The sequence below is a fragment of the Lampris incognitus genome, chromosome 4, assembly GCF_029633865.1.
Source record: "Lampris incognitus isolate fLamInc1 chromosome 4, fLamInc1.hap2, whole genome shotgun sequence".
Taxonomy (NCBI): Eukaryota; Metazoa; Chordata; class Actinopteri; order Lampriformes; family Lampridae; genus Lampris; species Lampris incognitus.
In genome coordinates this window covers 48,885,825-48,913,730 of record NC_079214.1, presented here as the reverse complement: position 1 = coordinate 48,913,730, position 27,906 = coordinate 48,885,825, and the positions used below count along the sequence as shown (strand labels likewise).

General features: G+C 40.4%; 1 protein-coding gene across 2 annotated transcripts in view; it reads right to left on the bottom strand.

Annotated features, from left to right (window-relative positions):
• eprs1 (glutamyl-prolyl-tRNA synthetase 1) overlaps positions 1 to 27,461 on the bottom strand; it is a 49,039-nt gene extending 21,578 nt beyond the window's left edge. The window contains exons 1-21 of one of the 2 annotated variants that reach the window (XM_056278275.1): positions 27,313 to 27,461; positions 25,471 to 25,555; positions 24,571 to 24,670; positions 23,101 to 23,257; positions 21,905 to 22,041; positions 19,741 to 19,841; positions 18,720 to 18,846; positions 17,362 to 17,554; positions 17,050 to 17,221; positions 16,248 to 16,481; positions 15,437 to 15,521; positions 13,253 to 13,312; positions 7,147 to 7,257; positions 4,785 to 4,921; positions 3,825 to 4,032; positions 3,535 to 3,647; positions 2,119 to 2,236; positions 1,580 to 1,753; positions 1,212 to 1,379; positions 596 to 799; positions 22 to 237 (exon numbers count right to left, since the gene is read on the bottom strand). In XM_056278275.1, the coding sequence (XP_056134250.1) occupies positions 22 to 237; positions 596 to 799; positions 1,212 to 1,379; positions 1,580 to 1,753; positions 2,119 to 2,236; positions 3,535 to 3,647; positions 3,825 to 4,032; positions 4,785 to 4,921; positions 7,147 to 7,257; positions 13,253 to 13,312; positions 15,437 to 15,521; positions 16,248 to 16,481; positions 17,050 to 17,221; positions 17,362 to 17,554; positions 18,720 to 18,846; positions 19,741 to 19,841; positions 21,905 to 22,041; positions 23,101 to 23,257; positions 24,571 to 24,670; positions 25,471 to 25,555; positions 27,313 to 27,355 (2,943 nt within the window). In that variant the 5' untranslated portion in view covers positions 27,356 to 27,461. The remainder of the gene's footprint in view (positions 1 to 21; positions 238 to 595; positions 800 to 1,211; positions 1,380 to 1,579; positions 1,754 to 2,118; positions 2,237 to 3,534; positions 3,648 to 3,824; positions 4,033 to 4,784; positions 4,922 to 7,146; positions 7,258 to 13,252; positions 13,313 to 15,436; positions 15,522 to 16,247; positions 16,482 to 17,049; positions 17,222 to 17,361; positions 17,555 to 18,719; positions 18,847 to 19,740; positions 19,842 to 21,904; positions 22,042 to 23,100; positions 23,258 to 24,570; positions 24,671 to 25,470; positions 25,556 to 27,312) is intronic. The other variant, XM_056278276.1, reaches the window with a different exon arrangement.
• Between the last annotated feature and the right edge of the window lie 445 nt (positions 27,462 to 27,906).

Here is a 27,906-nt window from a genome sequence, read left to right as displayed (position 1 = left end):
TGTTATTAGCAATGGTCTCACCTTGGGGGCTTGGTTAGCTTTTAGTTTCCTGACAACCTCTCCCTGCTGAGCCACTTGTTCATAGAGATCAGCAGCTGGAGCAGTGGGGGCTGGTGTGGCCTTATTCTGGGCTGGCTCTGGTACTGGGGCTGCACCAGGCTTATAGTCCTGACCTGTGGCCTGCTTGTACTCTGCTTTCAGGGCCAGCAGTTGCTTTACTGCTGCATCCACCTGGTCCTGCAAAGACAGAGAGGAGATCCACAGTTGGATTCTGAATGGACTTTCAGTCAAATTCTTTTATAAAGGAGAAAATGATTCCTCTAACATCCAAAGAAAGCAATATGAATATGAATATCACAGAAACAAATTATTTCACTTCGTTTTAGGTGTCAACATCAGTGAATGATGTTTACATCCTACAGTTGGTGGAGTCTAAAATTCAAAATTCACTTTTACAATCCGACCAAATGAAATAGAACAGAAGAGAAGAGAGACCAGATGGTCTACATGCCAGCCACAGGCAGGTTTTATCAGCATTTGGTAGGTGGTAATCTTAGCAGCTAGTGAGTTCTGCACTAAAATTGCTTCAGAATACCTTTGGGGCTTTCTCAGACTTCAGCTTTCGCACAACCTCTCCCTGTTTGGCTACACGCTCATACAGGTCCGAGGAGATGTTGGAGCTGACAGGAGCTGGGTTGGAAGAGGCAAGGGTCATCCCAGGTTTATAGTCTTGACCAGTCAGCTGTTTAAACTCTGACTTGAGAGCGAGGAGCTGCTTCACTGCTGCATCGATTTGGTCCTGGTACCATCAACAGTCACAAATTGTCCTACATTTATGGTTGGACTGCATAACGCACTAAGTAATAGATAAACTTGGCTGGTTTGTATATGACAGAGGACACAAGCAGTGAATGGACAAATGGCAGGGGATGTGAATGGAAATTGGACAAATGGCTGGGGATACAAGCAGCAATGGTACAGATGGCCTCAGCACGCTCACTGCGACTGGACAGACGGGCTTCGAACATGAACACTGACCGGACAGATGGCTGATAACACGTGCACTGGTTGTAAAGATGGCTGAGCACACAAACAGTAACAGGACAAATGAATTCGGACATGAACAATGATTGGATGGACAGGTGAAAGACGAGCCGTGACTGGACAGATAACTGAAGATACGGAAAATACATGAAGAGACAGCTGTGTACCTTGGGGGCTTTTTCTGACTTAAGTTTCCTGACGACCTCCCCCTGCTCAGCCACACGGGTATACGGACAGGAGACAGAGTCAGGTGATGGTTTGGACAGAGCTGGGGCAGAAGTGGGAGGAGCCATACCAGGTTTATAGTCCATACCCGTCTCCTGCTTGAACTGAGCCTGCAGCACAGTCAGATTAGACAGGTTAAACAACGCAGTAGAACTTCCTAGTTATGTAAATTGAAATTGGGATCAAATCTTATGATGATTCAAAATTAAAAAGCTGTAATTTTTAAAAGGGGGTAGCTTTCAGTACATTTTACACACAATCATTGTACTTCATGTTATGGCAAAGCTAGCTTTAATTCTTTGCAAAGTACCTTTAGTGCAAGCAGTTGCTGGATGGCCTTGTCCACCTCATCTTTAGGGGCCTTAGCAGCCTTGAGTTGACGAACAGTCTCACCCTGGGCTACGATGCTAGAAAATAGATCACCAGCTGGGGCTGGGGCTGGGGCTGAGGCTGGAGCAGCTTTGGCCTTGGCAGGAGGTGCAGGCTAATAAGAGAGAAAAAATGCACTTGTAGATGATTGACAAAATGCTGAGGGGTGTTTATGTATGTGATCAAAGAGCTGTTCCCAAAATTTGGAGCAGTAATACCTAAGTATATCTACTCTTCTGACAAAGAGAATCCATTCAAAACAAAACAGCCATCACTCTAATGTGCCATAATTTTAATTCACAAATAAAATAAATGTACAGAGTCAGGTATAATAACTACTGTTAATTTTAGTTGAACTTTGTTTAAAAAAAATGGGTTTCCATGATGCATTCTACTTGCATACAGAACATCTTTCCATTTGAAAAGAATAAAGCTTTATCAGCATGCCATAAACCGATTTGTTGTTTAAGAGCCACTTACTGTACTGGTTGCTGCCTGGTTTTTGCTCTTGTCCTTAGAGCCAGCTGTGGGCATCTCCTTGGTGTGGCCATCAGGAATATAGAGCAGAACACAGGGACTCTCCTTACAGCTGTTTGGACTACGCGCGCACGCACGCACGCACACGCGCGCACACACGCACACACACACACACACACACAACACATTGTTAGAGGACATAAACACAGTACGCCACTGCAAATGCACACACAAAATTTAACTGCTATAATCAAGCCTCCATGAACAAACACACACACACACACACACACACACACACACACATATATATATATATTAAAAAAAAGATAGATGTAGGGGAAAAAAACCTTTAATTCCTAGCAGTACAAGCCTGTTTCGTGTGTCGCGCACTCATCAGCTGCCAAGTTGGCTATACCACAAAGAAAAAACCAGCGAATGAAAGCTATGTTGCCCCTCCCTCATTGGTTGTAATGTCCCTAATGTTACTTTTCAAATGTTTCCTACCCTCCCATTGGCTGCTGTGCACCGAAACTAGGGCTGTGGTGTGAGGCAACATAGCATTTATTCGCTGTTTTTTTTTTCTTTGTGGTATAGCCAACTTGGCAGCTGACGAGAGCTTGATGAATTCCTGCTGTAGCCAGGAATTTATTTCAGGAGAAGTTGAACAAATACATTCAACATCGTCAATGTAGACTAATGTTAGATTGCATAGGTGGATGTATGTGTAGTTTTGGGTTACATGAATATGTGACACTAGGCTACTGTCATGGGGTTGTTTATGTGGTAATGCTGAGTGTGAGTTTTAGAACTGAGAATACCATGTAGGCTATCTTGGAACTGCTGCCAAAACACTAACCTTGTTTAACATTAACCTTGTTTTTGAGCAACATGCTATCTGTGGACCATAACATCTGGATAGCTCAAATAGCCCAAAATGGACTGCCCAGCATAGCTAACAAAGTCTAGCATGGTTATGGGAGTAAGTAACAACTGTTGTAGAATGTCTGCTTCAAGCTTTCACAAACTTTGAATGCCTTTGAATAAGGTGGTTGATGTAAGTTACTTTGGTGGAGCTGCTCAGCAGCCAACAGTAGAAAACTGTGGCATGGGCTATACAAATAAAATTGACCTGACTTGACTTGACTTCACTTGACTTGACTTGACTTGGACAGCTGTCAGGTGTAAATATATGTAGAACAAAATGGACAGAGATGAAAAATATCAAGGTGCTTAGTCAACCTTTACTGACAAAACAAAAGTCTGAAACTGAAAACAAAACTAAAGTCTGAAACCCATGATAATACTACACATCACTGAGGATTAAACCTCTCTCATTCAAAAAACACACACTTAATTCGCATTTGGAATTGACAGGAAATTGAATCATATGTTGGCTGTGCCCTCTCACCAGAGTCTTACCTGACTGGCTCATATATCTGGTCACAGATGTAAAAGCCCCGCCTCTGGAGCTGAATGATGTCGCCTTTCTTCAGGTTCTTTAGACAGGGATCTCCCAGCATCTTCTCCTCAAGCTGTAGGAGACAGAGTCGAAGAAAGGAGTTAAAAAAATGATGTAACAAAACAGAGCAACACTTGTTTCAATGTCAGAAAAAAAATAGTATCTAATTCACAACAGTAATGTCATCTAATATCACACACTGACTTACAAATACACACATGCCCACCCACAAAGAACCCCTCGCCCAGACCTTGCTGTTTTTATTTATGTAGTCCTTGAAGTCATCGTCCTTGCCAAGGACAGGTTTGGAGATGAGTGGCTGGTAGCTGACACAGATGGTGGGCAGCAGTGGAGCATGGGTTGTATCAGCCAGCCAGGTGATTTTGGTAGTCTTCTTGAAGTCTTTGTTCTCCAGGTCCAGACGAGCTTCCATGGATGAAATCTTACCATTGGACTCCCTATGTGGTGAAGAGAGGCGAAGCCAAAGAATTGAGGGACTGAACTTAAATAAAAAAATATTGATGTTTAGGGGTGGGGCTAATATGCTCATGTTTACCACCTCTAAAATCCACATAATACAGTCTTTAAAGTGTTATTTTTCTGTGAAACAAGGTATGCAAGATTTTCACTTTAAGCCAGCCCCAAATTCCTTGAAATATTAGGGTGTAAAGATTAATGCATGTCAGTTTTCCAATGAAATCCCAAAGCTTTGGCTGTATCCCATTCAAAGCCAAAATGCCAGTTTAAGATTTAAATAATCCAAACTTCAACCACAGTTGAAATTGAGGAAGAAGTAGCTAGCAAAAGATCAACACAACCTAAGCAGGAGTCATTGGTAACTAATTCCAGAGCTTACTCGACCACATCTCTGGTTGTCCAAGGGCAATATCTGAAGCATCGGGCTACATTATGTTTGCAATGACAAGCACTGCCTAAACTTAAATGGGAAGGGAAAACAGATAGCCAGATGGCTGAATAAATAAATGACAGATAAATAAAATTCTTTTTTTTCCATTTTAATCATCATCAATGTTGTTTGACCATTTTAGTTAGTTTTGCTCTACCCATGACAGATCTATGCTTAAAATTGCTAAACTCCTTGTGCTGAAAGGTTCTTTGGAAATAAAGGTGCCATGCAGCAGATATTACCTGGGCAAGCAGCAGCACAACAGTCAAAACTTTGGCAAACACCTCACTGCCCCATGCTTACTTGTTGATCTTGGTGATGATAAGGTTTCCCCAGTTGATGAAGGTGACGACCTCTCCCACACTGAAAGTCTCTGCATCCGCCCCTTCCACAAGAACCCGAGGTCCATACCACACTTCCTTCATCCCCACTTCTGCATTCTAGATGGACAGAGACAATCACAGAAATAGGATATGATAACCTCTGCTCCCAGATTCATATTCCCTCTGTCCTATATTTCAATCCTGTACTTACTCATATTCTCCCGTCTTACAGGGAGAATCCCCTCTTCCCTCATTTTCAAAGGTAGATTTGGTGAAAAGAAAAAATTCTAGTGACCATTAGGAAGGAATTGCGATGTCGGCAACGTCCCCTTTAACAACGATGGCCCGCACATCACAAAAGGGTAATAACAGAGATAATGCAGAAATCCTGCAGAAATGTCAAGTGAGGAGGTAATCATGTTGTAAAACATGACAATAATTACAATTTATCACACATGGCTATACATTTAATGACAACACTGCCTACCTGTCCAAAGGCAGCACGGCCAGGTCATCATCAGGTTTTATGCGTTGATAGTCGGGATGGGTATCATTAACATTTTAACGGTACTACTACTACTACCGATACTGCTTATCAATCTGGTACTTTAACAGTACTTATCGGTTCTTTTTATTTCTTAAGATAAAAAATTAAACAAATTAAGAACATAATTAACTTTGCTTTATTTTCTCATGTCTGGACAAAGCGTTACTTTTAATCCTTGACCCATGTTTGCATAATTTAGTTAACCCTATGTGGGCTCTAGGCTGCTAGCATACATAACATATCTGAGGTGGATGGGCCAACAAGAGATGAACTACAAGCTAGGCAGTCAACAACTGGGCATTTCTCCAACTGTATTTGATGCACTTTCACTAGATGTCTGGAAAGATTGCTTGTTTCCACCCTTACATGCAAAAACCCTGTTGCACTTGTGGCAATGAGCATTGTCAGCATCGACTCTCGTGATGTATAATCAGACTTCTGACTGTTTAGTTCTCGTCGCCATTGTCACTGACAGCACGCTCTGTGTGTGTGTGTGAGAAAGAGAAGAGAGATGGCCCTGCCCTCGGCGGAGAGATCTCTCTTCTGGATTGGGAATAGTGAAAATGCATCATAAACAAATGTCTTAATTTTATTGCAAATTGGAAAAGGAGTTGTGAGAAAAAAAACGTGCAAGATAACATTCATGTAGCCTAAATAAATAGAAATTTTATTTTCCCTATTTTTTCAATACTGATAGCAGAACCGTTGACGTCAGAGCTTATCAATACTATGGTCTTTGATAATTTAGCACCAGTGCCCATTTAATACCAGGTTTCGGTACCCATCCCTAGTTGATAGTAATTAAGTTTTCACCACCTCTCAAAAGTGATACAAATATTTATTCTATTTTTGGGGCGGCATTTATCATGCAACTTCTTTCTCCAGATGGCGAGGCTTTTTGGATTCTTTATGGCTATGTTGCAAAGCCGGCTCTTCCATATTGGAATATTGAAACGTGCAGTGAGATTAATGTGTGGGGACCCGTAGTTTTGTGGGAGAACATTGGATTTCTAAAGGGCATGCTACTTATGTTTACCCCAATAAATTATTCTGGGCAAGGACAAAGGTTTTGAAAACTAGAAATCTCCTGGCAAAGCTATTGTTTTGCAATAGGTATAGGTTGACAACTCTTTCCAACCCCTGCCCACTGATAAAGTCAAACTTTTACTGAAAATACTTTAAGGTTGAAAAAGGTATGACTTGTTTTGAATGTATGAGAGATTGGTAGACTTCAGCATCACAAAGAAAGACTTCCTATATGCAGGCTTCCAACCTCTGAAATTCTCTCACACACACACACACCCCAACTCTACACTGAGACCACATCACCATGCTAATTTCAAAACGCTGGTCAGAGCTGACCGACATCTGTAGAACAAACATTCTGTAGCTGTTGGTGAAATTGCTGCAGATGAGGGAAGCCAACTACATTTACAATTGCCCAACATCTGTGTGTGTGCATGTGTTCATGTGTAAATTGTCTTTTGCGTCCTTTTATTTTTTTTTAAAGATTTTTTTTTCTTTTTCTTTGGCATTTTCTACCTTTATTTGATAGCAATAGTTGAGAGAGAAACAGAAAAGGCAGGGGAGAGGGGGGAAGACATGCAGCAAAGGGTCTGGGCTGGCTTTGAACCCAAGGACTCAGCCTTATGTGGAACGCACTCTACTAGGTGAGCCACCGCGGTGCCCCCTGTCTTTTGCATTCCTGATAGTATATCTAGTGTGAGAGGGTTAAGACTCAAAAATATGTGAGAGAAGGACAGAACAGAGAGATGCAGAGTACTTGGTTACTTACCTTTGGATGTTTAGCAGCCTCCTTCATCTCCTCTTTGGCTTCTGGGATAGAGACAGGAACCACATAGGAGCTGGATAAGGCTGTGTACCTGGGAGCCACTGGATCAATAACCTAACACACACACCCACACCCACACCCACACACACAGATTGTCACTTTTACTGACAACAAACACAACAACCATGATAGCATGTAACTCTTTAAACAAAGATCTCCAAGTAATGAGAGGACAATGGTACAACATGATGCAGTCCACTTAACATGCCTTAGTCACAGCCCATTTTCTCTCAGAAGAAAAAAAAGACAAAAAGAAAATGAACTCCTGGCAGACACATTCAAAAGAAAGGAATATAAAAAAATAAAAGTGAGGGGGCAAGGATAACATAAAAAGCTGGAGGAAGCAAGACTGATTCCATGGATCAAGCAGGAAGATGGGCCTTCGAGGCAGAAAACTGGCTTTTATTTAGTGGCCACTTTAACAATTTTACCAGCCACTAGAGTTTCAGAATAGAACAGGGCCTCCAATTGACTGACCTGGAAGTGTGACTGGCTACAAAACTTTTACCAGCATTTAGCTTGTGGACATTTCTGAGTTTGTGTAGTGGGTCAATTATTCTTGCAATATTTTAAATGACCAGCAAATGTGTTGTTGGCATTTATTCTAAACAAAGTTTTTGGACAGTTTTTAGTATGGGTGTACATGGCGGGAATGGCAGGGGAATATACAGGACCACTACTTAAAGCAGTTTTTAATTTTAGTGTCTTTGTGGTGATATGACTTTGCCACAGTAGATATCTGTCAGACTACTGATGGTAAGTTCAATACAGCAAATAATTTACAAAATCAATGCAAATTGTCATTAGTCTGTCACAAAGCACTGGTTTGCCCAAAGATGAAGCTAACTGGTTAGTGATGCTACAAGCCTCTCTTTATGCCTATCAAGGTTTGCAAAATTAACATTTGGTATTTTACAATCTTTTAACAGCAGATAAACACGATTATAGAAAAGGTGACATGCTAACCCTAAATAAATGAATGAATGAATACACAGATATTTACAGCGACAATCAGAAAATACCTGACTTTGATTAGAATCTCAATAACTTGACTTTGGCATTTCATTTTTCCCTGCAGTACTGCCACATTTTAAAAACACAGGAGCAGCCATTCAGTCTAATCAAATTAGCATAACTCCTGCTACAGTGCCGTTGAGTAGATCAATGAATCTCTACAAGCTCCAGGGTCATTGTTCTGAAGCTGATCCTTGGACGGTACTTTATAATTTACTGTATAAGTTGCTCTGGATGAGGTTCTCCGTAGCGCTTTACAAGCTACAATGAATGGAAGCAGTAAGTGGGGAGGGGGTTGAAAATGAGGAGGAGGCCTTGGAGGAATCAACACTACGAATGAATGTTCTGCAAAAAAAAGAAAAGAAAAGAAAAAGTAACTAATCTAATGTTTGTACTAGACAGAGTACACAGACTATGTAAGAAGAAAGTCCAAATTCACGATCTAAACTGTCAGAGGGCAGGGGATCTGTCTTGCACAGCAGTAAGATTAGGGATCAGGTCAGGGCCTAAATATGCTGGCTTAACAGGACAAAGACAGCTCCTATTTCAGTCAGAGACCGAAACAGGTTTCAGTAAGCTGAGACTTACTGTTATAAGGGGGGGGGGGGGGGTCAAGTGAGCAGAGCAATGGCCAGCATTAATGGAAAAGCTCTGAGGATCAACTTACAAGTAAATGACCTTTTTCCCCCCATCTATCAGTCACTATGAGAATAATAACAATAATAATAACAACAACAACAACAACAACATACAAATAATAACAGTAATAATAATAATAATCTTTCAGGGACAATAATAATAATAAAATAAAAATTATAATAAAAAATATAATATAATGCTTTATTATTCCCCCTAGGGCAATTCTTTCTTGCCCCCTTTCACAGGCAGGTCCGAGTGCATGGGATGTAACAGTGCCTAGAGAAGTGGATGGGGTTCAGTGATTTGCTCAAGAACACTAAAGCTTGGCAAATCCTGGAAAACATGGGGACACGAATGCAGAGTCTCAGGGATGAAAGACCTAGATTTACCATTCAGTATGCACCCCCTGCTCCCCCACGCTTTGTGCACTGAACGGCAGCAAAACCATTATTTGGAGGTCCTATTCAAGTTAAAAAACCAGAGTACCTGGCTGATAGTGACACGAACAACTGGTGGATTTTGGGATGCACCAGCTGCTAAGCACAAAACAGTTTCCTGTCATGAATGGGGTGGGGAGGGGGAAGGTTATGTGAGGGAGAAAGAGCAGCGAAGCGGTGATTGGATGAGAATGAGGAAGGAGGACGAAGAGGAGTACCTTGACACAGCTAACTGGCAGCTTGGAAACAGAAGAGTGAGATGCAGTTTAATGTCAAACAGGAGAAAGAGAGAAAGAAAGAGACAACAGGGTGAAAAGGGAGTGAAAGAGGGATATGAGAGAGTGAGAGGGAAGAGAAGAGACAGAGGGAAAGAAAGGCTAGATTAAAAGACTGGAGGTAAGAGAAAGGGAGAGGGAAGACAGAGAGACACATTAACACAGAATGATCGTCTACATCACCTCTCCTTGCCATCACTTTTTCTGTTCAACTGTCACACCTCTAGTCTCCCCATCTCCTAGTCTATGCCTAGCAGTTGTCTTCCACAGGGTCCTGTGTCAGCCATTGTGTATGCAGATTTTCAATACAACCCAACAATATACTAGCCGACCTCACCAAGTAGAGCGCTAAACAGATTGGGTAGGAAGTAATCATTTTTAAAAAGTTGGTCTAGTGTTTAGTTGAAATGAAAACCTTCTTTCACATGGCTCTCAATGGTTCACAATGGCTCACCACTACTCTAGCCTGACAATGCACACTTACATAAGCTATGGAGCCCACTGGCAGGCTGGCTTCCAAGCTGCTGATGTGACAGTCAGTTGTGATGACCACAGTGGAAATGTGAGATTTTTGTGTTTTCATCCTGTGGTGTGATTCTTGTTCATGCTGTGGTTTTGAATAGCATCCTCTCTGTCTTGCAAGGAGAGGAACTGGAAACCTTTAAATAAGGCCCCTTCAACTTCGGAGCAGCCAGTTAGGCAGTGCACTATCCAACACTCAACAACTAAACAGAATTTTAATGACTACATATAAAATACTAGGGTATAATCATCTTCACTGTAAGACAAGACAGTATTTTGTATGTCATCAACCGATGACCGTGTGCAGAAACTCAAATGTGGTATGCAACCTAATCATGAAAAAGCTCTGCAACATGAAACATGTCCACACAACAGAAAGGGAAACTGCCTGGGGTGGACAGCAAGGGGTCGGTTAGTTAATAGTATGAAAAACCAAGATGAAAAAGAAAACATTAAAGCTTGTGTTGTTTGTTCCTAAGTCTCAGTCTGAAATACATTTTCCATTGTTCTGGCAGCTTTTCTGCTGTAGATTGACCTGCAACATCAGTGGGATATTGGGTATAAGAGTTCCAAAGGTCTAGTCAGTTCAACCGGTCAGAAGTAATAACAAAAACGTCAAGTTCAACTTTATTGTCATATGTATTTAGAATATAATGAACTTATGTTCTAGTCAAATTTAAATATTACCGTTGAAATCCATCATATGATTTACTCACTGGCATTCTCTCCAGATTAGCTTTATCCTAAAGTTGCTTGGATCACTACTGAAATCTATAATTTCCCATTTCATTAATTTTTTGCCTTCTGAGATTGCCAACCTTCCTGCTGTATGGGATGGAGCAGAGCAAGTGCAAGCGAGACATACACACAGAGGAAGCAACACTGACGCCCAGAGATGACAATAGGGAAAGAGGAGGTGTAAGCATTCAAGTGGGTGGAAGACTTGTAGGGTGACATCTTTGGTTTGCAAGGTGTTAAGTCTGTCAGTGCTGGTAAATTGAATGAAGCGGGATGAGGTGATGAGGCAGGTGATGAGATAGGAAACAAAAGCATTTACAAATGAAAACAAAAATACAGAAGCCATGCCAGCACTGCCAGGAGTCCAACAGTCACACAGAAGAGCCAGGAGTCAGTTCAGACTATTGCTCACAGGCTTCAGTCACCAACTTGTAGACCTCATGCCAAATCACCATGCAATAACCCTGAGGGTCTACTCTATAGCATGACTACCAAACTGTGAGACCAAAGCATCTACTCCCCCAGTATAACCTTGCTATTTCAGACTAAGATAAATTGTAATAATCATGTTGAGTGGGTACAAAAAGGGGTGGGGAGGGGTTCTGGGATAAGAGAACTTCCTGCTGAGCCCTGTAAGCACAATTCAATCAATACTTGTGATGGCAAATGGTTCCTGGTTAGAAATATGTGAATATTTGTTGTTCTCACCCAATCCCATTCACTTAACACATCCAACATAAGTTTCTACATGGACCCTTACTCTGAAAAATCAGCCTAAGGGCCCTGACACACCAGGCCAATGGTCAGCCATCGGCCAATGTTGGGCCGTCGGTGAGCATCTGTGACCCTAGGTTTGCAGTGTGTCCCGTACCTTCAGCATTAGTCAGACCTGTCAGCAGCTTTTCGGCCAATTCAGAATGTTGAATCGGCGGAGCCCGTCGGTGAGAGAGATCACTCTGATTGGCTGTTCAGCTTAACGAATCAGTGCAGAACGTACATGCTAGTTGGCTGTCGGCTGTAGTCCTTGCGATGTGTTCAAGTGCTACTTTTTGGCCCAGATGGCAGGCAACGTGAGGTGACACAAGAGTCGGCCTTCGTCACCGCTAGTTGGTTTGGTATGTCTAGGCCCTTAGGCTGATTTTTCAGAGTAAGGGTCCATATAGAAACTTAGCAAATTTGTTGAAAACATATTTCCAGCTGTTTCTTAGAAAAACATAAATGTAACAGATTGCATCTCTTCAGGAGGGTTGCTTACAAATGAAGTGGAAACGTTTGCCATAAGGGTCCATATAGTCTTTAATCTACACTCTGAAGAAGTAAAAACTTGGTGTGTACATGTAAGACAGTGCTGTAACAGTGGTTTGTGTCAAATTTTTTCACAAATATAATTCAAGTTTAACTGGAAGCCAATCAAACTCTTGTGAAATTCTAGCAAGGAAGAAGTAAGGCAGGGGGCCTTTATTAAACAGATCATTCACACCAAAAAATAAAAACAATGTCATTATCTAGTCACCCTGATGCTAGCAGAAACTCAGATTAGTGTTCCGTTTCCATACAACAATGCCAGAGCTGCTTTTTTCCCCTCAAACAATTGCAATTGATACCAGCCAGTTCATTAGATTTCCAAAAATGGCAAAAAAAAAAAAAAAAAAAGACACTCAGACATGTTCAAACAGAAATGTTCTCGCAAGTTTATGTAAGAATCTCTGTTTGCATGTCTCAGAACACCTATTAACTTGAACGTGCCTGTGCCAGATTTGTTTTGAAACTGAGGGAGGAAGGGAGGATTTATAGAAAATAATGGTTTAAGGTTCCATCTTTTCCTGTCACACATCCATCACATGGCTTCAGAAAACTTAAATTGTACTGCATGAGCCATTTGGAGTACTTTTATGGTCATTTCTTTTCAATCTTTTTGGAACTCTAATGAACTGGTCACCATCCACTATAATATTTTGGAAGAAAGCTGCTCTGAGATTTTGTTGGCTAACTCCTTCAGTATTGTTTGGAAACGGAACACTAATCCGGTACTGGTGTGTGAATAATGACAGAATTAAAATTTTTTGGGGTGACCTATCCCTCTAAGACCACTCTATAGAAACCTACAAAAAGTCCTTTGCTAATATTTCTCAAATGACCTGTTTCCACTGCAAAGCCAGAAGGGTCTTGGAAACAAATGGGCCAACCCAATCACTTTAATCACATTTACGCCTTATATGGTAAATATTGAGGCATTTTTTTGGTTTTGTCCACACGGACATGTGGGAAAATACCAGAGAACTGAACAGAATTTAACATGATACAAAAAAAATTCATGTTTGATGTCTAATTAGCAACCCCAGGGCCCACAGTGGAAACCTGGCCCTGAAGTGAGGAGGGTGACCACACAGGAGAAAAACAAAACAAAAACAAAATCAAACATACCTTCTTGTTGAACGCCCAGATCTTGTCCCACTCCATATTCACCACCGATCTTGATCCACCCTAACAAGTCCAGGACAGAAACAAACTCATAAATAAAACTGTTGTGTATCCCACAGAAATTTATTCTACAGCAACTATTGTAGATTTTTTCTACAGTAGGAGTAAAACAGATGAAACCGAAAGTTGAGAGGTCAATTAGTCTTGATGACATGGAGTATAAAAATTGCACATTTTATATTGTAAAATGATCCCTATGTCTTCAGCTTCTACAAGTTCCTGACAGAGACTAACTGAATTAACTTAGCTCAAATTTGCTCCCATGTTATTTTTCCTTTCATCCATAATCATTTTAGAAACAGCTAATGTAAAATAAGTGCAAAATAGTCACAAACAACATTCTGATACCACTGTGAGATCTAGTGTCTCTCCCATAGATGACTTGGAATAAGGAGGGGCGAGCCAAAAAGCAGACAGACTAGTCAAAGATTTTAAGACTGATCCAACAAGTGGCACTGGCAAGATGCAAAGCAGCAGAATTGTAAACAATAGTGATGGAGTATGCAGTAGCTGTATCAATGAAGTCATATCCTCAGTTATAATTGGGAGAGCATACATTTACTATAATAACAAAATACTGCACTATAAGGGTTTTGTCAGAGGAAAACATGTCCCCACTCTTCTTCCGAATGAATGAGGCTAGAATTCAATTAACTTGCAAGCTTTGCTGGTGTTGAAAAAAATGGACTCATTTTCATGTCCATGCTGTCCGCTCTTACGGTTAATCTGCAATTATGCAAATCTCACAACTAATGCCACACAGTTTGATGTTTGATGACTCGATCATCTTCCACAGAAATCAGTTTGTTTTCCATTTAGCTCTGAATCTTGACTCTTGAATGGTAAACAGTGGAAGATGGCCTAATTTACAGGGTATTCAAATGAATATCTTTGGGATCACTGTGCAATAAGTTTCAGGTTACATGCAATGGCAAATACTGATCTTGTTTTGCATAACATTGCTTACAAATAGGCAAAACACAAGACTGACAAGCTGCTGACCACTGCTGGCAATTTTACAAGATAAATGACATCTGTTGACAGATGGATGAGGGCACATCACAGTGTTGTTATTCTGATTGGTTTGAGCATTACAGATAATATAAGACAACAACACTCTAGAGTGAAAGTGCTCTCAGGGATTCATTTCAAAATGAAATAAAATAAACATGAATCATGTACTTTTTAGGGCAAAATATATAGTTATCATAATGGCCTGATTATAAGATTAATTTACACTGGTAAAGCAAAACCAGCAAATGTCTGGTAGTACCCAGTTAACAGGTAGACTGTTAACTGGGTACACAGTTAAAAAGAAATTGTAGACCTAATAAGAAAACAAATTGGATTATAAAAAAAGTCAATAGTTCGAGGCTTGTTCCACGTGGCGTTGACAACACCTTCTTTTACACTGGTAGATGCTCTCTTTGAACTTGGTTATGGATATATTTAGCTGTGGATATATTTATATTCTTTGGCTATATCCCAAACCTTCAGCAGAATTACTGTGGTGATGCATACATTCATTTTGTTTTTCCAGTGACATATTTGCATGCCCTCTGGTCAAGCTCATGAAAGCAGATGCTTTGGGGCCTAGAAATGCACTTCACTGACCGCTAGCATGCAAAAGACAGTCTATTTATTTCACTACCTCCGTACATTATACCATCATACTTCTTGGCCACATGAGAATTGTTTGAAACCTCGAATTCCCTTACCACCATGATTTTTAAATTGGTGCCACGACCCCCCCCCTTTCCTCAGGTTACTTGGCCCGCTATAGGAGGTCTTTTCTCAACATGATGATGAGGTCTACTGGATTTCTCCATCTCCCTCTTGTAGGACTGCCACGAAGTAGGTAGGCTTCTCCTATGAGCAAGGGAATCCCTGCTCAACTGGTAATCAGTGCTGGTAAGTATAACTGCTTGTAGTGTCATTACAATTTAAAACACTTGTCCCTGAATTTTAAGATGGCTCTATTTTTTCAGGTGCACTTATCATATTTCAAATATTCAAAATAATTTCTTATAGTTGGGACATCGTTTTTGCTAAAAAAAAAAAAAAAAAAAACCAAAACAGACATAAGTCAGTCATTGTGCATAAAATCCTCATTTTACATAGGCCTACCTGGGCTGCTATGAACTGTTTGAGGCCCTCCACAGTCATGCCTCTCCTGAGGACTCCTCTGACAGTGGGGAACCGAGGGTCATCCCTAGTTGTGGAGCAGAAGAGAGACAAGGTGTGAGCAGGGAAAGGGATAATCAGATAGAAAGTAAAAGTAAAACAACAAGTGAAAGTGAAAGCAAAACAATATGTTAATGAGGAAAGAATGTAGTCACCTTCATGTAATATTTTGAATGTATCTAAAAAAACAAGAGCATCACTTCAATTCACTAATTCAGCCGCTGCTGCTGCCATCCACACTAATCACTCAAGACTTGTAGACAATTAGCAAGTTGTTTAATTAAGAAAAAAAGACCATTGGAATTAAAAACACCTGCCAAATGATATGATCTTAAGTGTTAAAAGTGTAAGCTGTCATAACACTGGCACTATAAGATATTCTGGATAAAAGGATCAACCAAATAATAAACAGCCTATATTAAACCATCCAAGCACGCTACAAATCTGTATTTTAATTCAAATAAAGACCTCTGCAGTTGAAGAAAACAAATCAAGGCATTTACTTTAACAAATCAATCGAATGGGATAAACCTTAAAGAAACAAACTGCGATCTTTCACAAGCTTCAGTAAAACTTAAGTCCTTGTTTAAGAAAGCTGTTGAGGTTCAGAGAAAATGTAACATTAGCGATTCAGGTTGCATCAATAAGAAAACCTAAATATTCCTTCCAGTCCACAAAACAATCCATGAACTAACGAACAGACCCCATCTATGTGAACTACATAAAAACTGCCTCACGGCCAAACTGAACCCACCATCCATCCACGTATCCCTGGTCAACAAACCAGGTGAGCTTTCTCTTCGAGAGGACGGTGTTGTTGAGGTTAAGCCTGGCATACTCCCAGATATAGGGCTTTCTAAGGCCTAGAGCATCAATCACCCAGTAAAACTGATCATCACGGTCGTGGTACTCTGTGGTCCTGAGGGCGTGGGTTACCCCCTCCACACTGTCCACAATGGGGCAGGCGAAATCATATGTTGGGTAAACTCTGAAAAATAAGAGAGATTTCAATAGCGTCATCACACAGTTCACAGAAGTATGTTTTTTACCAAATGGTTGTTATAGTACAACTCTAGTACTGGACTTGGAGTTAGGCTAAATGTTAGATGAGCAGGCTGGTGATCACAACCCTTGGGGCCAACTGGACTAACCTAGGTTGGAAATGTCGTTGTAATACTCGCAACTGTACAACTGATAACATACGTCACAATTTTGAAGAACCTCAATATTGAAGCAAAATGTTAAAGAACCTAATTTAGCACATTGGCTGTGGCTGAAAACAATTAAGGAAATAATACAATTTTAAAATCATTGCAATTTTAAGTCTAATAAACACTTTTCCACCATGCAATTATGAAATGCAATCATTAAGCAGCCTCAGGAAGTTTCCCCTTCCTCAAATATACTTGTTAAAGTGTGCTTGTTCAAGACAATAAACTGCTCATCTACTCCAGTGGAGCTGCTCAGTGAGCTAGTGCTGACACAGAACATGTTTGTTTCTCAAAAACCCTTTCCAAATGAAAGGGCTAGAGATAGATGGGTTATTTCTCTATTACTTGTAAGTGCTTCCGGTTCGAGGGTGGGGGGCATTCTTGCAGCGGAAGAGGGTGGGGTCTCTCATGCAGCCATTGTTGGAGCTCATGTCAATCTTAGCTCTCATACAGCATGTCTGACCAAATTCCGACCCTGCCTTCATCTCTGACCACATTTTCATGTTCTGTTCCACCGCTGCAAGACAGACAGGGAAGCAACAAGATGAGCAGCAACAAGAACAACACAATTAACAACACACTAATGCACCACAGAGCAACATGCCTTAAAGCTATTCAATAAGACAACTGTGTCTCCTCTTCCTAAATGCCTCTTACAGTTGTTGCGACATTTGGCCTCGATGCGCTGCTCCCTCTCCTGCTTCATCTGCTCTGGAGGAGTGTCATCGATGTAGGCCTTTCCCTCAGACAGCAGCTGCTCAGCCAAACGCAGGATGGTTGGGAAGTGGTCACTAGTGTAAGTGAATTGGTCTGGATGAATCTGCAGCATAGCCACATCCTCCAAAATTACCTGGAGGGAGGATGGGGGTGAGTAGCATCAATGAAAGACACAAACAAGACACACAGAGGAAGAAAAAGGAATGATTAAAAAATATATATATACATATAATTAACATATTAAACTAGCATTGTCACAACACCAAAACTTTGACACTTACACAAGATCATTGTGATTTCCATAGTAAATGAAGGCATTGACAAATTAAAAAAAAAAGTGTCATTTTATGTCTCAATGGTGTGTCCCCTCCCATTGTCTTGGTGGGGTGGGCCGCCCAGCTATGGTAACCTAGCACCCAACCAGGAATTTAAAAAAAAATGTCAATAAAGAAATAATTTTTCACAGCACTTGCTTGACTGCACCGCTAATTTTGGGGAGCCTACCATACCGCCTGAAAAAGATCTACAGAAAACGCTGCAAGTGCTATTTCATTTGGATTTTTGCCTTTTTTTCTTTCTTTTTTTGTTGTTGCAAATATCCACTGATACTTCCTTTTCCTTTGAAGAGGGGGGAATAAAACTGTACAAAGTGCAACAGAACAGCATTGGATCATCTACAAACACAGAACTGGATAATCTACAAACACAGAAGACACATGTTATTTACTGGAGAAACAACTATTGGTTCTTATAACAATAGTTTTTCCCATGATGTGATAGTATAGCCCAGTCTCAGAGGGCTTTACTATCACATTACATTCAATCGTGGTGAAGTGGGGATCAAGATTCAAATTTAGGTTAGCTGAGACACTCCTCTCATCCATAGCTGTGCACCATTGCACAAACTGTAAAAAGTTAATAGTGCTTGAAAAAATCCTTTTCTAGAAATCGTCTCGGTTCTTTATTCAGCAGTGTAATAACAAAGGATATATATGAAGGTTGTTTAGCTATTAAAAAAATTCTACATGTACTATGAATCTTAACACTTTGTTGTGAATTTTCCAAAAATTATAAGCCCCCCCCCCCCATCACAGTGAGAACTATAAATCATTGTCAGCCCAGGAATCAATCAGACAAGTCAGGGTACATGACTGAACTCTTTAGGACTGGTGCTCTGAGTAGTGCAACAGACACACAACCAATATGCTTAAGTCCTTCTTTGTGGACTTATTCCCCAGTCAGTGACTTATTCCACTGGGTTCTAACTTTAAGTGTTGGCAGTGACCTGGACTCCTCACCTTTTCAAAGTCCTCCTTCTCTTTCTCTGGGTTGGTGTCATCAAAACGCATGATGAGCTTGCCTTTAAATGTTACCTGGTAGTGCTGGTTGAGCAGGGCAGCCTTGGCATGGCCAATATGCAGATAGCTGGCCACAGAGAGAGAGCAAGAGTTAATGTCTGTGGTTATGATATGGAAGGTTACTCTTTTTTTAAACAACCTGGGACTTATTTTTGTAGTTTTTAACCATTGTGCATATTGGTTTTGATATCATTTTACTTACCGTTATCATTGCGGAAATGTTGGATAAGGGACTTCCATTGGATTTAGCTTTATACAACGCTGTATTATGATGAATAATATAATGTGAAGAATACAACATCAGACATGTTTCAACATGCCAAATTTAACCCAATTATGTAACCCACATATTCGGAAGTGTAAGCCAAAGATAAAGTTAAAAGTTATTACCCAAAACATATAAAAGTATCAACAATGGTTCATCATATTGTTGAGCTACTTCCTGGTTCAACTTGCATAAATCACCATCCTACCTGCTCTAAGTAGTAGTAACCATTGATAAACTACCCAGCCAGCACAACTGAGAAAAAGAAATCATCTACACAGTCTAAGGCACAAGGTTTTTTTTTTTTGTTTGTTTTTTTGGAAGGAGGTTTAAGGATCATACTATATGACATCATTGTAAAGCTGTGTGCAGCAGTGATCCCATGTCCAAAATCTCCACAATATATGCATGATTACAATAACCTTGAAAATAAGACCCAGGTAGTAAAATAATGGAATTATCCTTTAACTCAAAATTTTTTTATTTTTGTGTGATCAAGACCTTTTACTCAAGGCATTATCAGCATTTATTTAGCAATTTCACAATGGGAAGTAAAGAAAAAAATTGTTTGGAAAATCATGAAGTTCCTCTGCTTTTTAGGTTATACGTGAAAACAGAAAGAGATGTAAACTGACAGAAATATTACACATAGCACCTTTAAATTTAATTTCAGAGCAAAAGGAAGCTGTCTCTCACCCACTGGCCTCTGGGGGAAATCGGACAACCACCTTGCCCATTTCAGCTCCAGGCAACTCCACAAATTTCCCAACATCCTGCTTCTTCTCCTTCACCTCAGACTGACAAGCCAAGAGACATAAATGAGCAGTAAGGGAGTGTTACAAGTGAAATAGCTAGCATTTTCGCCATTTGGCTGACACTCAATCCAAGAAACTTGCTGTTAAAGCAAAACTAGAATAGGGTTTACTTCCAAGACAAATCCAATATACAAATAGTAAGGTGGTCAAGGGTGACAGCCACAGCACCTGGACCACAGATGGAAATAATTATTCCAGTGACCCTGTGAAGATTATGGACACTGGATGATAAGAATAAAATAGAGAGATGCTGGAAAAAGAAAGAAATATGTGCTAAGAAGAAAAATACAAAGGCTTAAATGTAGCTTAAATGTAAAAGTTAAATTACTGGTTTGGGAATATGTTTCATGAGGGTACATTTTTTTAAAACTGCATTTTTATAAATCTTTAATATGGGGAGGTTTTCTGAGAACAACCTCCATTTGCAGCCCCACTCTACCTCCTAATTTTACATTCATCCTGAGTTTCATATACAGATCTTGTTGTGAGCAGTTTCAAGTAGGAACTATTTTCTTAGACCGAACTACACCTACATGAAACTGCTAACAACAAGGTCTGTTGATTATCTTGAGAAACTGGGTCATGATTTTTGAAAAGAGACATTGCTGTTGACTTTTTCAAATGTATTTTTTTGGCACTTTGAGTAACACAAGCTGAGTGCCACCCAGTTCCATTGTATTCGAGAGAAGACAGACATTTCTACGGCTGATATCTCCAAAACTTGGCAACTCACACCAAAACGATCTAGAATTCTACATGGATAAATAGCACTACAGGTAAGAGCAAAAACATGTATTTTTGATTTTGGGGTGAACTGTCCCTTTAAGAGCTCCTGTGCCAGCAGCGGAGGCTGGCCAATAGAGGGTGCTAGGGCGCCACACCACCACTCCCCACACCCTAGACCTTCATTGAAAAAGACAATTACTTTGAAATATTTTTTTTATTTAAATGAGCATGGTAAATATCATACCGTTTGTGAGTAAAGTGTATAATCTGCAACAAAACGTAGTCTAAAAATGTTCTATGTTGTTTAAAATTACCAATAGGCACGTATTTCCGGTCTGGCATGCAAGAATTTTTGGCCATTGACTCTTGCTTTAAAAGTTGTACATGCACAGTTTGATCCTCTTCGATACGAGCTAGGAGCTTGGGGCGCTGGAGAGCTGCCTTGCACGGCAGCCTCTGCCATCAAGTGTGTGAATGTGGGTGAATGTGAGGCATACATTCTAAAGCACTTTGAGTGATCGGTAGACTAGAAAAGCACTATATAAATGTAGTCCATTTACCATTTATTTACCATTTATGTGAAAATAACACTTCTCCTGCTTGCAGATGAGTAGCTACCACAGAAAATTGTTTCAGAGCCTAGCCGAAGAGCAACTCAACAGCTGTGGAAGGAAGAAAGATCTTCTCTCCCTTTCTTTTCTCACCAAAATTTCGTCATTTGGTCTGAAGACTTAAACCATCAAACATCTGGTCATGGGCCTTTTCTACCCTCTAGGTCTTTTTTTGTTTCAAGTTGTTCTAACCATGTTTCTGTTCATATGACAGCTCTAACCAATGTTGGTTATTCACTCAACAGATAACTCAAGGAGAGAGACAGAGTTCCTCAGAGACAGGTCATTTAGTATGTTTTATATTGTTGTGTGTTGTATATTGTACTACTTGTAATGCTGTTCTGGACTATAATGATTTTGGGCTATACAAATGAACGCGACTTGATTTGACTAGTAAATTCCCATTACAAGACAACAGTCAATCAACCCCTAAATGCCCTGCTGAGGTGTTCTTGAGCAACAATGAAGCTCTACCTGAAAATGACACTGAAGCACTATCTGCTCAATTATTTGGTTGGCAATCTGAATAAATGAATCAGCTAAATGACTAAAACCATAAATATACAGTAAAATTTGTTGTGGTACACTGTTTGTATGGTAAATTGTTGTAATGTGACACCACTTACAATGGGGGTGTGAAAGTAAGTACAACACCTGTAAATAGGATACAAATGCCGTTATTAAATGTGGGTCCAGCAGTATACTTACATTAGTCTTACTTTGTGGAACTTTGTTAGTGGCCCACTTGTTGCCCACAGCAGTGAAGGGCACCTGGGAGCCCAGGAAGGAAAACCAACGGTTGACATGAGAGAAGGAACTAGTATGGCTTGGCCACTTCCCATGACCTGTAGGCATAAGTGTGAGAATGATCTACTAAAGTCAGCCAGCCACAGGGAGTACAATGCACTGAGCAATACCAGGAAGCAAGCAATCGTGAGGAGACAGGAACATAACTAAATTTCTATGTACATCCAAGTCCATCCCATCCAATGCTTAAGATATGCACCCTGGTTCATTTAAAAAGGTATAATATGCAACATTTTATATGTGAGACCACTCTATGTATGATTTGTTACCTTATCTAATCATAAAATCCTCTAAATATGTCTGCAAATGTTGGTGTGACAAAATGTAACTATAATAATTTTCCATTTGGTTTGCTGTAGCTGCCAGTATTGAGCACAAAGTATTTGTTGTTGATTGCAGAATAGCGCTGCCTCCTTTACTTAAATTCAGACCTATTAAATTCCTTATAAAGTAAAGGTGCATAGTGATGGAGCAGTCTTCGCAAAGATAAAAAGAATATCTGGGGTAGCTAGGCCTTGCAGTAAACAAGAATGGTAGAAGACAGTACGCAGGCAATCCTACATACTTTGGCCTATTTAAGCACCTTGAGACCTTTATACTTAAATATTAGCTTTCCATTCTGAACCAAGAAATCTGCTATTGTCTTATTTGAAAGATTTGTGTGATGCACCCCGCGCCCCATTTATGGCTAAGGCATACCTGTTGGCCAGTATGGACATTAGCTACCACTGCACTGCACTACAGCCTTAGCGCTATCTGACACACAAAAAACCCTTGACGTTAATGTTTTGTCTTATGGCACCATTTCTTCTATTAGGAGATGAGATATAGACACAGATGGGTTGTTAACATCAGAAGTAACTCACATCAATGGACATGAAGATACCATAAGTGCTTTTCCACAATACTGGAAAGACAAACTCTCACCTGGTGCAGAAGCTGATAAACCTTTTTCACGACAATTAGAAACATATGCAGTTGTTTGCAAACTGTCACTGTCTGCATTTTCTAAAGTGACAATGATCAGCATCAACTTCTTTCTGCTTAATCCCCAAGACTTCAGGTTCAGTCAGGTTTACTGTCCTGATGTTACTGACCTTTAAGTGCAGCCCAGACAGAGAGGTCAGCCAGGGTTAAGGAGTGTCCAACCAGGAACGTCCTGAGGGAAAGAGCCTTGTCTAGCTCCCCTAAGGCTGTGTTGAGCCCAGTCTGACCACACAAACGCTGTGTACTGAACTCCAGCCAATGGTCCACCTGTAGGAAGGGGAAAAAGCAGGAGTTGATCGTATTGGTTTCAAGTGTCTCCAATAAGTAACCATTCTAAAATTAGAAACCTACAGGGTGCCAGTTCAACAAAAGGCCTTTACACGGCAAGTCTGAATTTTTGTGCAAAATATTCACCCTAAAACAAAATTGTAGTTTAATTGTAGTTGTGCCTCTATTGTTCCTGGCACACTGAAGACATAAGTACATGAAAGGAAAACAAAATTCTGAGCCTTTTTTTGTTGCAAAATTTCACACATGTAAATGAGTGATTGACCAATGATATGTGAGACCAATAATTTAACACAATAAGGAAGCTGAAGAGAACAGATATCCTGAAATATTTCCTGAAGCAATTAAGAAAGTGTCTCAATTCTTGGATGAGATGGTGAAACTCAACATGTTCTCCTCACCAAAATTGGGTTTGTACTGTGTACTCAATATTTTCCTTTTTTTTCTTTCTAAAAGAATACCCAAGAGATCATCACTGCTGTGGACTGAGTGTGGTGACTCCATTTTTGACCATCCATCCACCCATTATCCAAACCACTTATTCTGCTCTCAGGGTCATGGAGATGCTGGAGCCTATCCCAGCAGTCATTTTGCGGCAGGCGGGGAGACACCCTGGACAGGCCGCCAGGCCATCACAGGGCCCCCCCCCCCCCACACACCTAGGGAAAATTTAGTACGGCCGATTCACTTGACCTACATGTCTTTGGACTGTGAGAGGAAACCCACGCAGACACGGGGAGAACAAGTAAACTTCACACAGAAGATGACCCAGGTCGACCCCCAAGGTTGGACTACCCTGGGGCTCGAACCAAGAACCTTCTTGCTGTGAGGCAACTGTGCTAACCACTGTGCCACCGTGCCGCCCATTTCTGACCAGATGCACGAAAAGAAATTAAAACAGAACTGAAAAAGGAGGACTAAATTGTTTTGTTCAAGACTCAGTGTAAAATGACTTGGGGCTACACAATTTTTGCTAAAGGAATAATCCTGATTTTATATAATTTTTTTATTATTCAGGATTATTAATCTTGACAATTACTGCAGATCTTAAAATATGAGTGAATATCCTTGATGTTCTATCATATGGAAATAATCAGTAAAAATTTAAGAGTATGCTGAGGCTTTCTTAAAACTTGTATGGAATTGTTGATAAGCAGGAAAAATTGCTGCCGACCTTGTTTTAGATTGTGAGATCTGTAGAGGAGTCTTTATCTGTTAGTCAAACCTCAACACTCTCTCATATACAAACCAATATCAATGTAATCCATATCATGTTTTCATTGACCCCTTACCTCAGTCTGCTCCATCAAGTTGACTCCATAGAGGCCTAGGGCAGGGGCCACACGGGCCAGGTAGCGTGTGATGGAATTTACGTCACTGAACTGGAGTGAACTGGAGAGCAACATAGCAGATAATAATACAAGTAATTATAAAACTACTACTAATACTACTAATAATAATAATGCTTGCATGGTACTCTCAAATACTTCTAACTCTGAAAGAAATAATAATAAAAAAAAGGTATTGAAGAACAAGCTGAAAGAATAATCAAGGCAAACATGTTTTACAGCTAGGACTGACACCTGAAAAGAGACCAGAATCTCACAAAGCATTTGAAAACTCAGAATTAATCCCAACCTTAATAGGGCTGGAAAAAGGTCTATGACTTTACTAACAAACTAAAATATTGCAATTACATTTACATTTATGCATTGTTGTTTTTCAACTGCTGAGTTTAAAAACTAGTTTTCGCTTACACTTAACTTGTGGTCTTCATGTGTCAATTCTTTTGAGGTGAAATGTTTTCAAATGTTGTATAAGCTTTATTATTTTTACATGCTCAATATGTACATTTTTCCTCTGTGGTTTATCAATAAATGCATAAAAAAACCTAATGCATATCTTATATGTATTTAAGTCCCATCCCAGCGGAGCTCCTATCTAAATCTGTTTGGATAGGGAAATAACCAATAGTCAAATGCTGGTCACTGTTTACTTTGGTTAAGTAAAACAGTTGACTCGGGCAATCACTTGAGCAGGGAATCAACCAATGCTGTGAGATCATTAGGTTAGGGTGCAGGAGTTATTCTATTTTTGAAATGCAGTTTTTCTGGTAAAATAGAAAATGTGGCTGGTCAGTTTAACTGTATCAAGTGGATTACTGGCCTGGGTGACAACCCTGATGCACTCACTCTGAGATGTGAAGCTTGGTGTCCTTGCCTTCTTCTACAGACAGTTTTACACTCTCCTTCACATGCTCTGCTGCCAGTAGTGCCCCTACAGGATATGCAAGGAAGTACAACGTTAGCTAATTATAACCCTTTATAGAGAGCTCGGCCTGCATGCATGCAAATTGGTTCCTCGCATGTTTTCTTGGTGTGTGCATAAGTGTGATCTTGCACAAGTACACTTTCAGTGTGGTGTATGACTATGTTTGTGTGAGAGACAATTGCTCACTCAGACGATAAAGACAAGTCCTTAAATGACAAGGGTAACGTGGCTGAAACAAACTAAGACATTCTGTGACATACTTGTATTTTGTCGCTGACATTCTATTCCACATTTCCAACAAAACCTGGCTAACCAGTCTGGTAGCAAATAGCCTCATGTGATTGTAATACACGTGTGAATAAGTTAATCACTGTAAATCACATTTCGGTGGCCTTACGCATACGAAATAGGTAGCGATTGCACAGAAAATGGCTTGTAACAGGTGTCTGAAATTCAGATTTGACCAGAAACGTAAAGCGCTTTGAGTGGGCTGTTGCAGCTAGAAAAGCGCTATATAAAATGCAACTTGACTGATTGATTAGCACAGTCCATTATTTATTTTTTTCATATTTTCTATTATTTTGTTGGTATCTTGGGCCATTAAAATGCCACTCAATTTATGGAATTAGTGCAGACTGAAAGTTGATCCTCCAATATTAAGTATGCTGGGATGTAACAAGCTCATTAAAAGTAAGAGGGAAATCATTACTTCACCCCAAAAAGACACTTTCCATGTTGAAGAACCTGTCTGCTAAGGGGCCGTCTCTCCATAACACCACTCCATCACCTGTCTGTACAAATACCTCCACATGATCTCTTGGAGAAGAAAACCTGTTCCCTGTGACTACTCCGCAAATAAGCTTTATTAATCCACACTTCTTCTTTTTTTAGGAATAGGGCCAGTTGAAAATGCAATTTAATGGCAAAATAAGGCATTTACTTTTACTTTATTATCAATAAGTATAAAGTGTTAACAACTCACACGTGCCTCATAAGACGTGTTTCAGTATCTTTTGTGAATAGTAAGGGCCCACCGGTAAATACATGAGAAAAATACAAACGTTTAGACTAGCTCCGTCTAATGGATCGATCAGATGTATTGCCTTGTGCACCACTCAGCCTTTGCTTTTCAACCCTGTCCCGTGTTTCAAAAAGGTTGCATCAGCCGGTAGGTTCACTGCAGACGCAGGGTATCGCTGTTTGACAAATTTGGGAGCCACTCAGTGGAATAGCCTAGCGTTGCGTTTGACAAAGCATGATAGTATAAGCCACCACCACCCCTCCCCTTGAATGAGAACAAAATAATAACATTTCAGATGAATATCTGAAGCAGTTCTTTGTGAATATACACACATTTACAATACAAAATAATAAACCTTTACTATTTCAGTCATCCAACTTGACTACGTAATGTCAGTAGGTCTGGTTATCATGTGTAGGGATTATCAAGGCTGAATGACCAAACTTTGCAAAGCATAACGTAGTTATTGATGTACCAAGAAGACAGACACAATGAAATTGTACAGTATGATGTTGAAGTACTAAAAATATGCGGAAATGTCAAGGACGTGGACGAGCTTGAGGTGGTTAAGACTATGCCACGACAGCAGGCATGCAGCCTTGCGTGCAGCTAAAAGCTGCATGACAGCAGTGTTAGCGTCCACTAAGCTGGCTAGCTAACTGGCTGCCTCTGGACGCTGTAGCTCTAGTTTACTCGTAAGAATTATTTTAAAAAATATATGTTGATATAGCTTGTAACTCACCCAGGGGCGGGTTGTGTGGGTTGATGGTTAGATTTAAAGTCATAGTCAATTATCGGAGTCCTAAATGATGGGTAGGTGAAGACTTAGACAGTCAGACAAACACCGCCGGGCTTACAACGCTACATGCAAGGCACCCAGACGCCCTCCAGGAAGGCCCGCCCCTATTCCGTCTCTGATTGGCTAACCTTGACCAACCTAACACGGAAGCGACGCGTACTAGCCAACGAGTACTAGCGAATCAGATGCAGAACAGGGCGGGTCTTCGTGAAAACCAGTAACACTCTTATTTGGACGAGGAGACTGGGCGCTGCTCTACTGCCCCCTACGGTCACATCTGGGGAGGTGGCGTTTGAACATGGTAAGGCCTAGCCAAAGTTTATAAAATTTGGAAGTTCTCGCACTGCTGCAAAATTATTAAGATTTCCACAAATTATTTTGAAATTATACTGGGCAAGTGTGTAAGCAGTGCTTACTGAGATCCTCGTCACCAACCTCATGTCAACATCAGAACGGGAAAGGTGTCCTTCAACTTTAAAAAGGATTTACACATTACTGAGGAACACCATGACTCTGGCTTGCGCCAGTGTCTTGGTC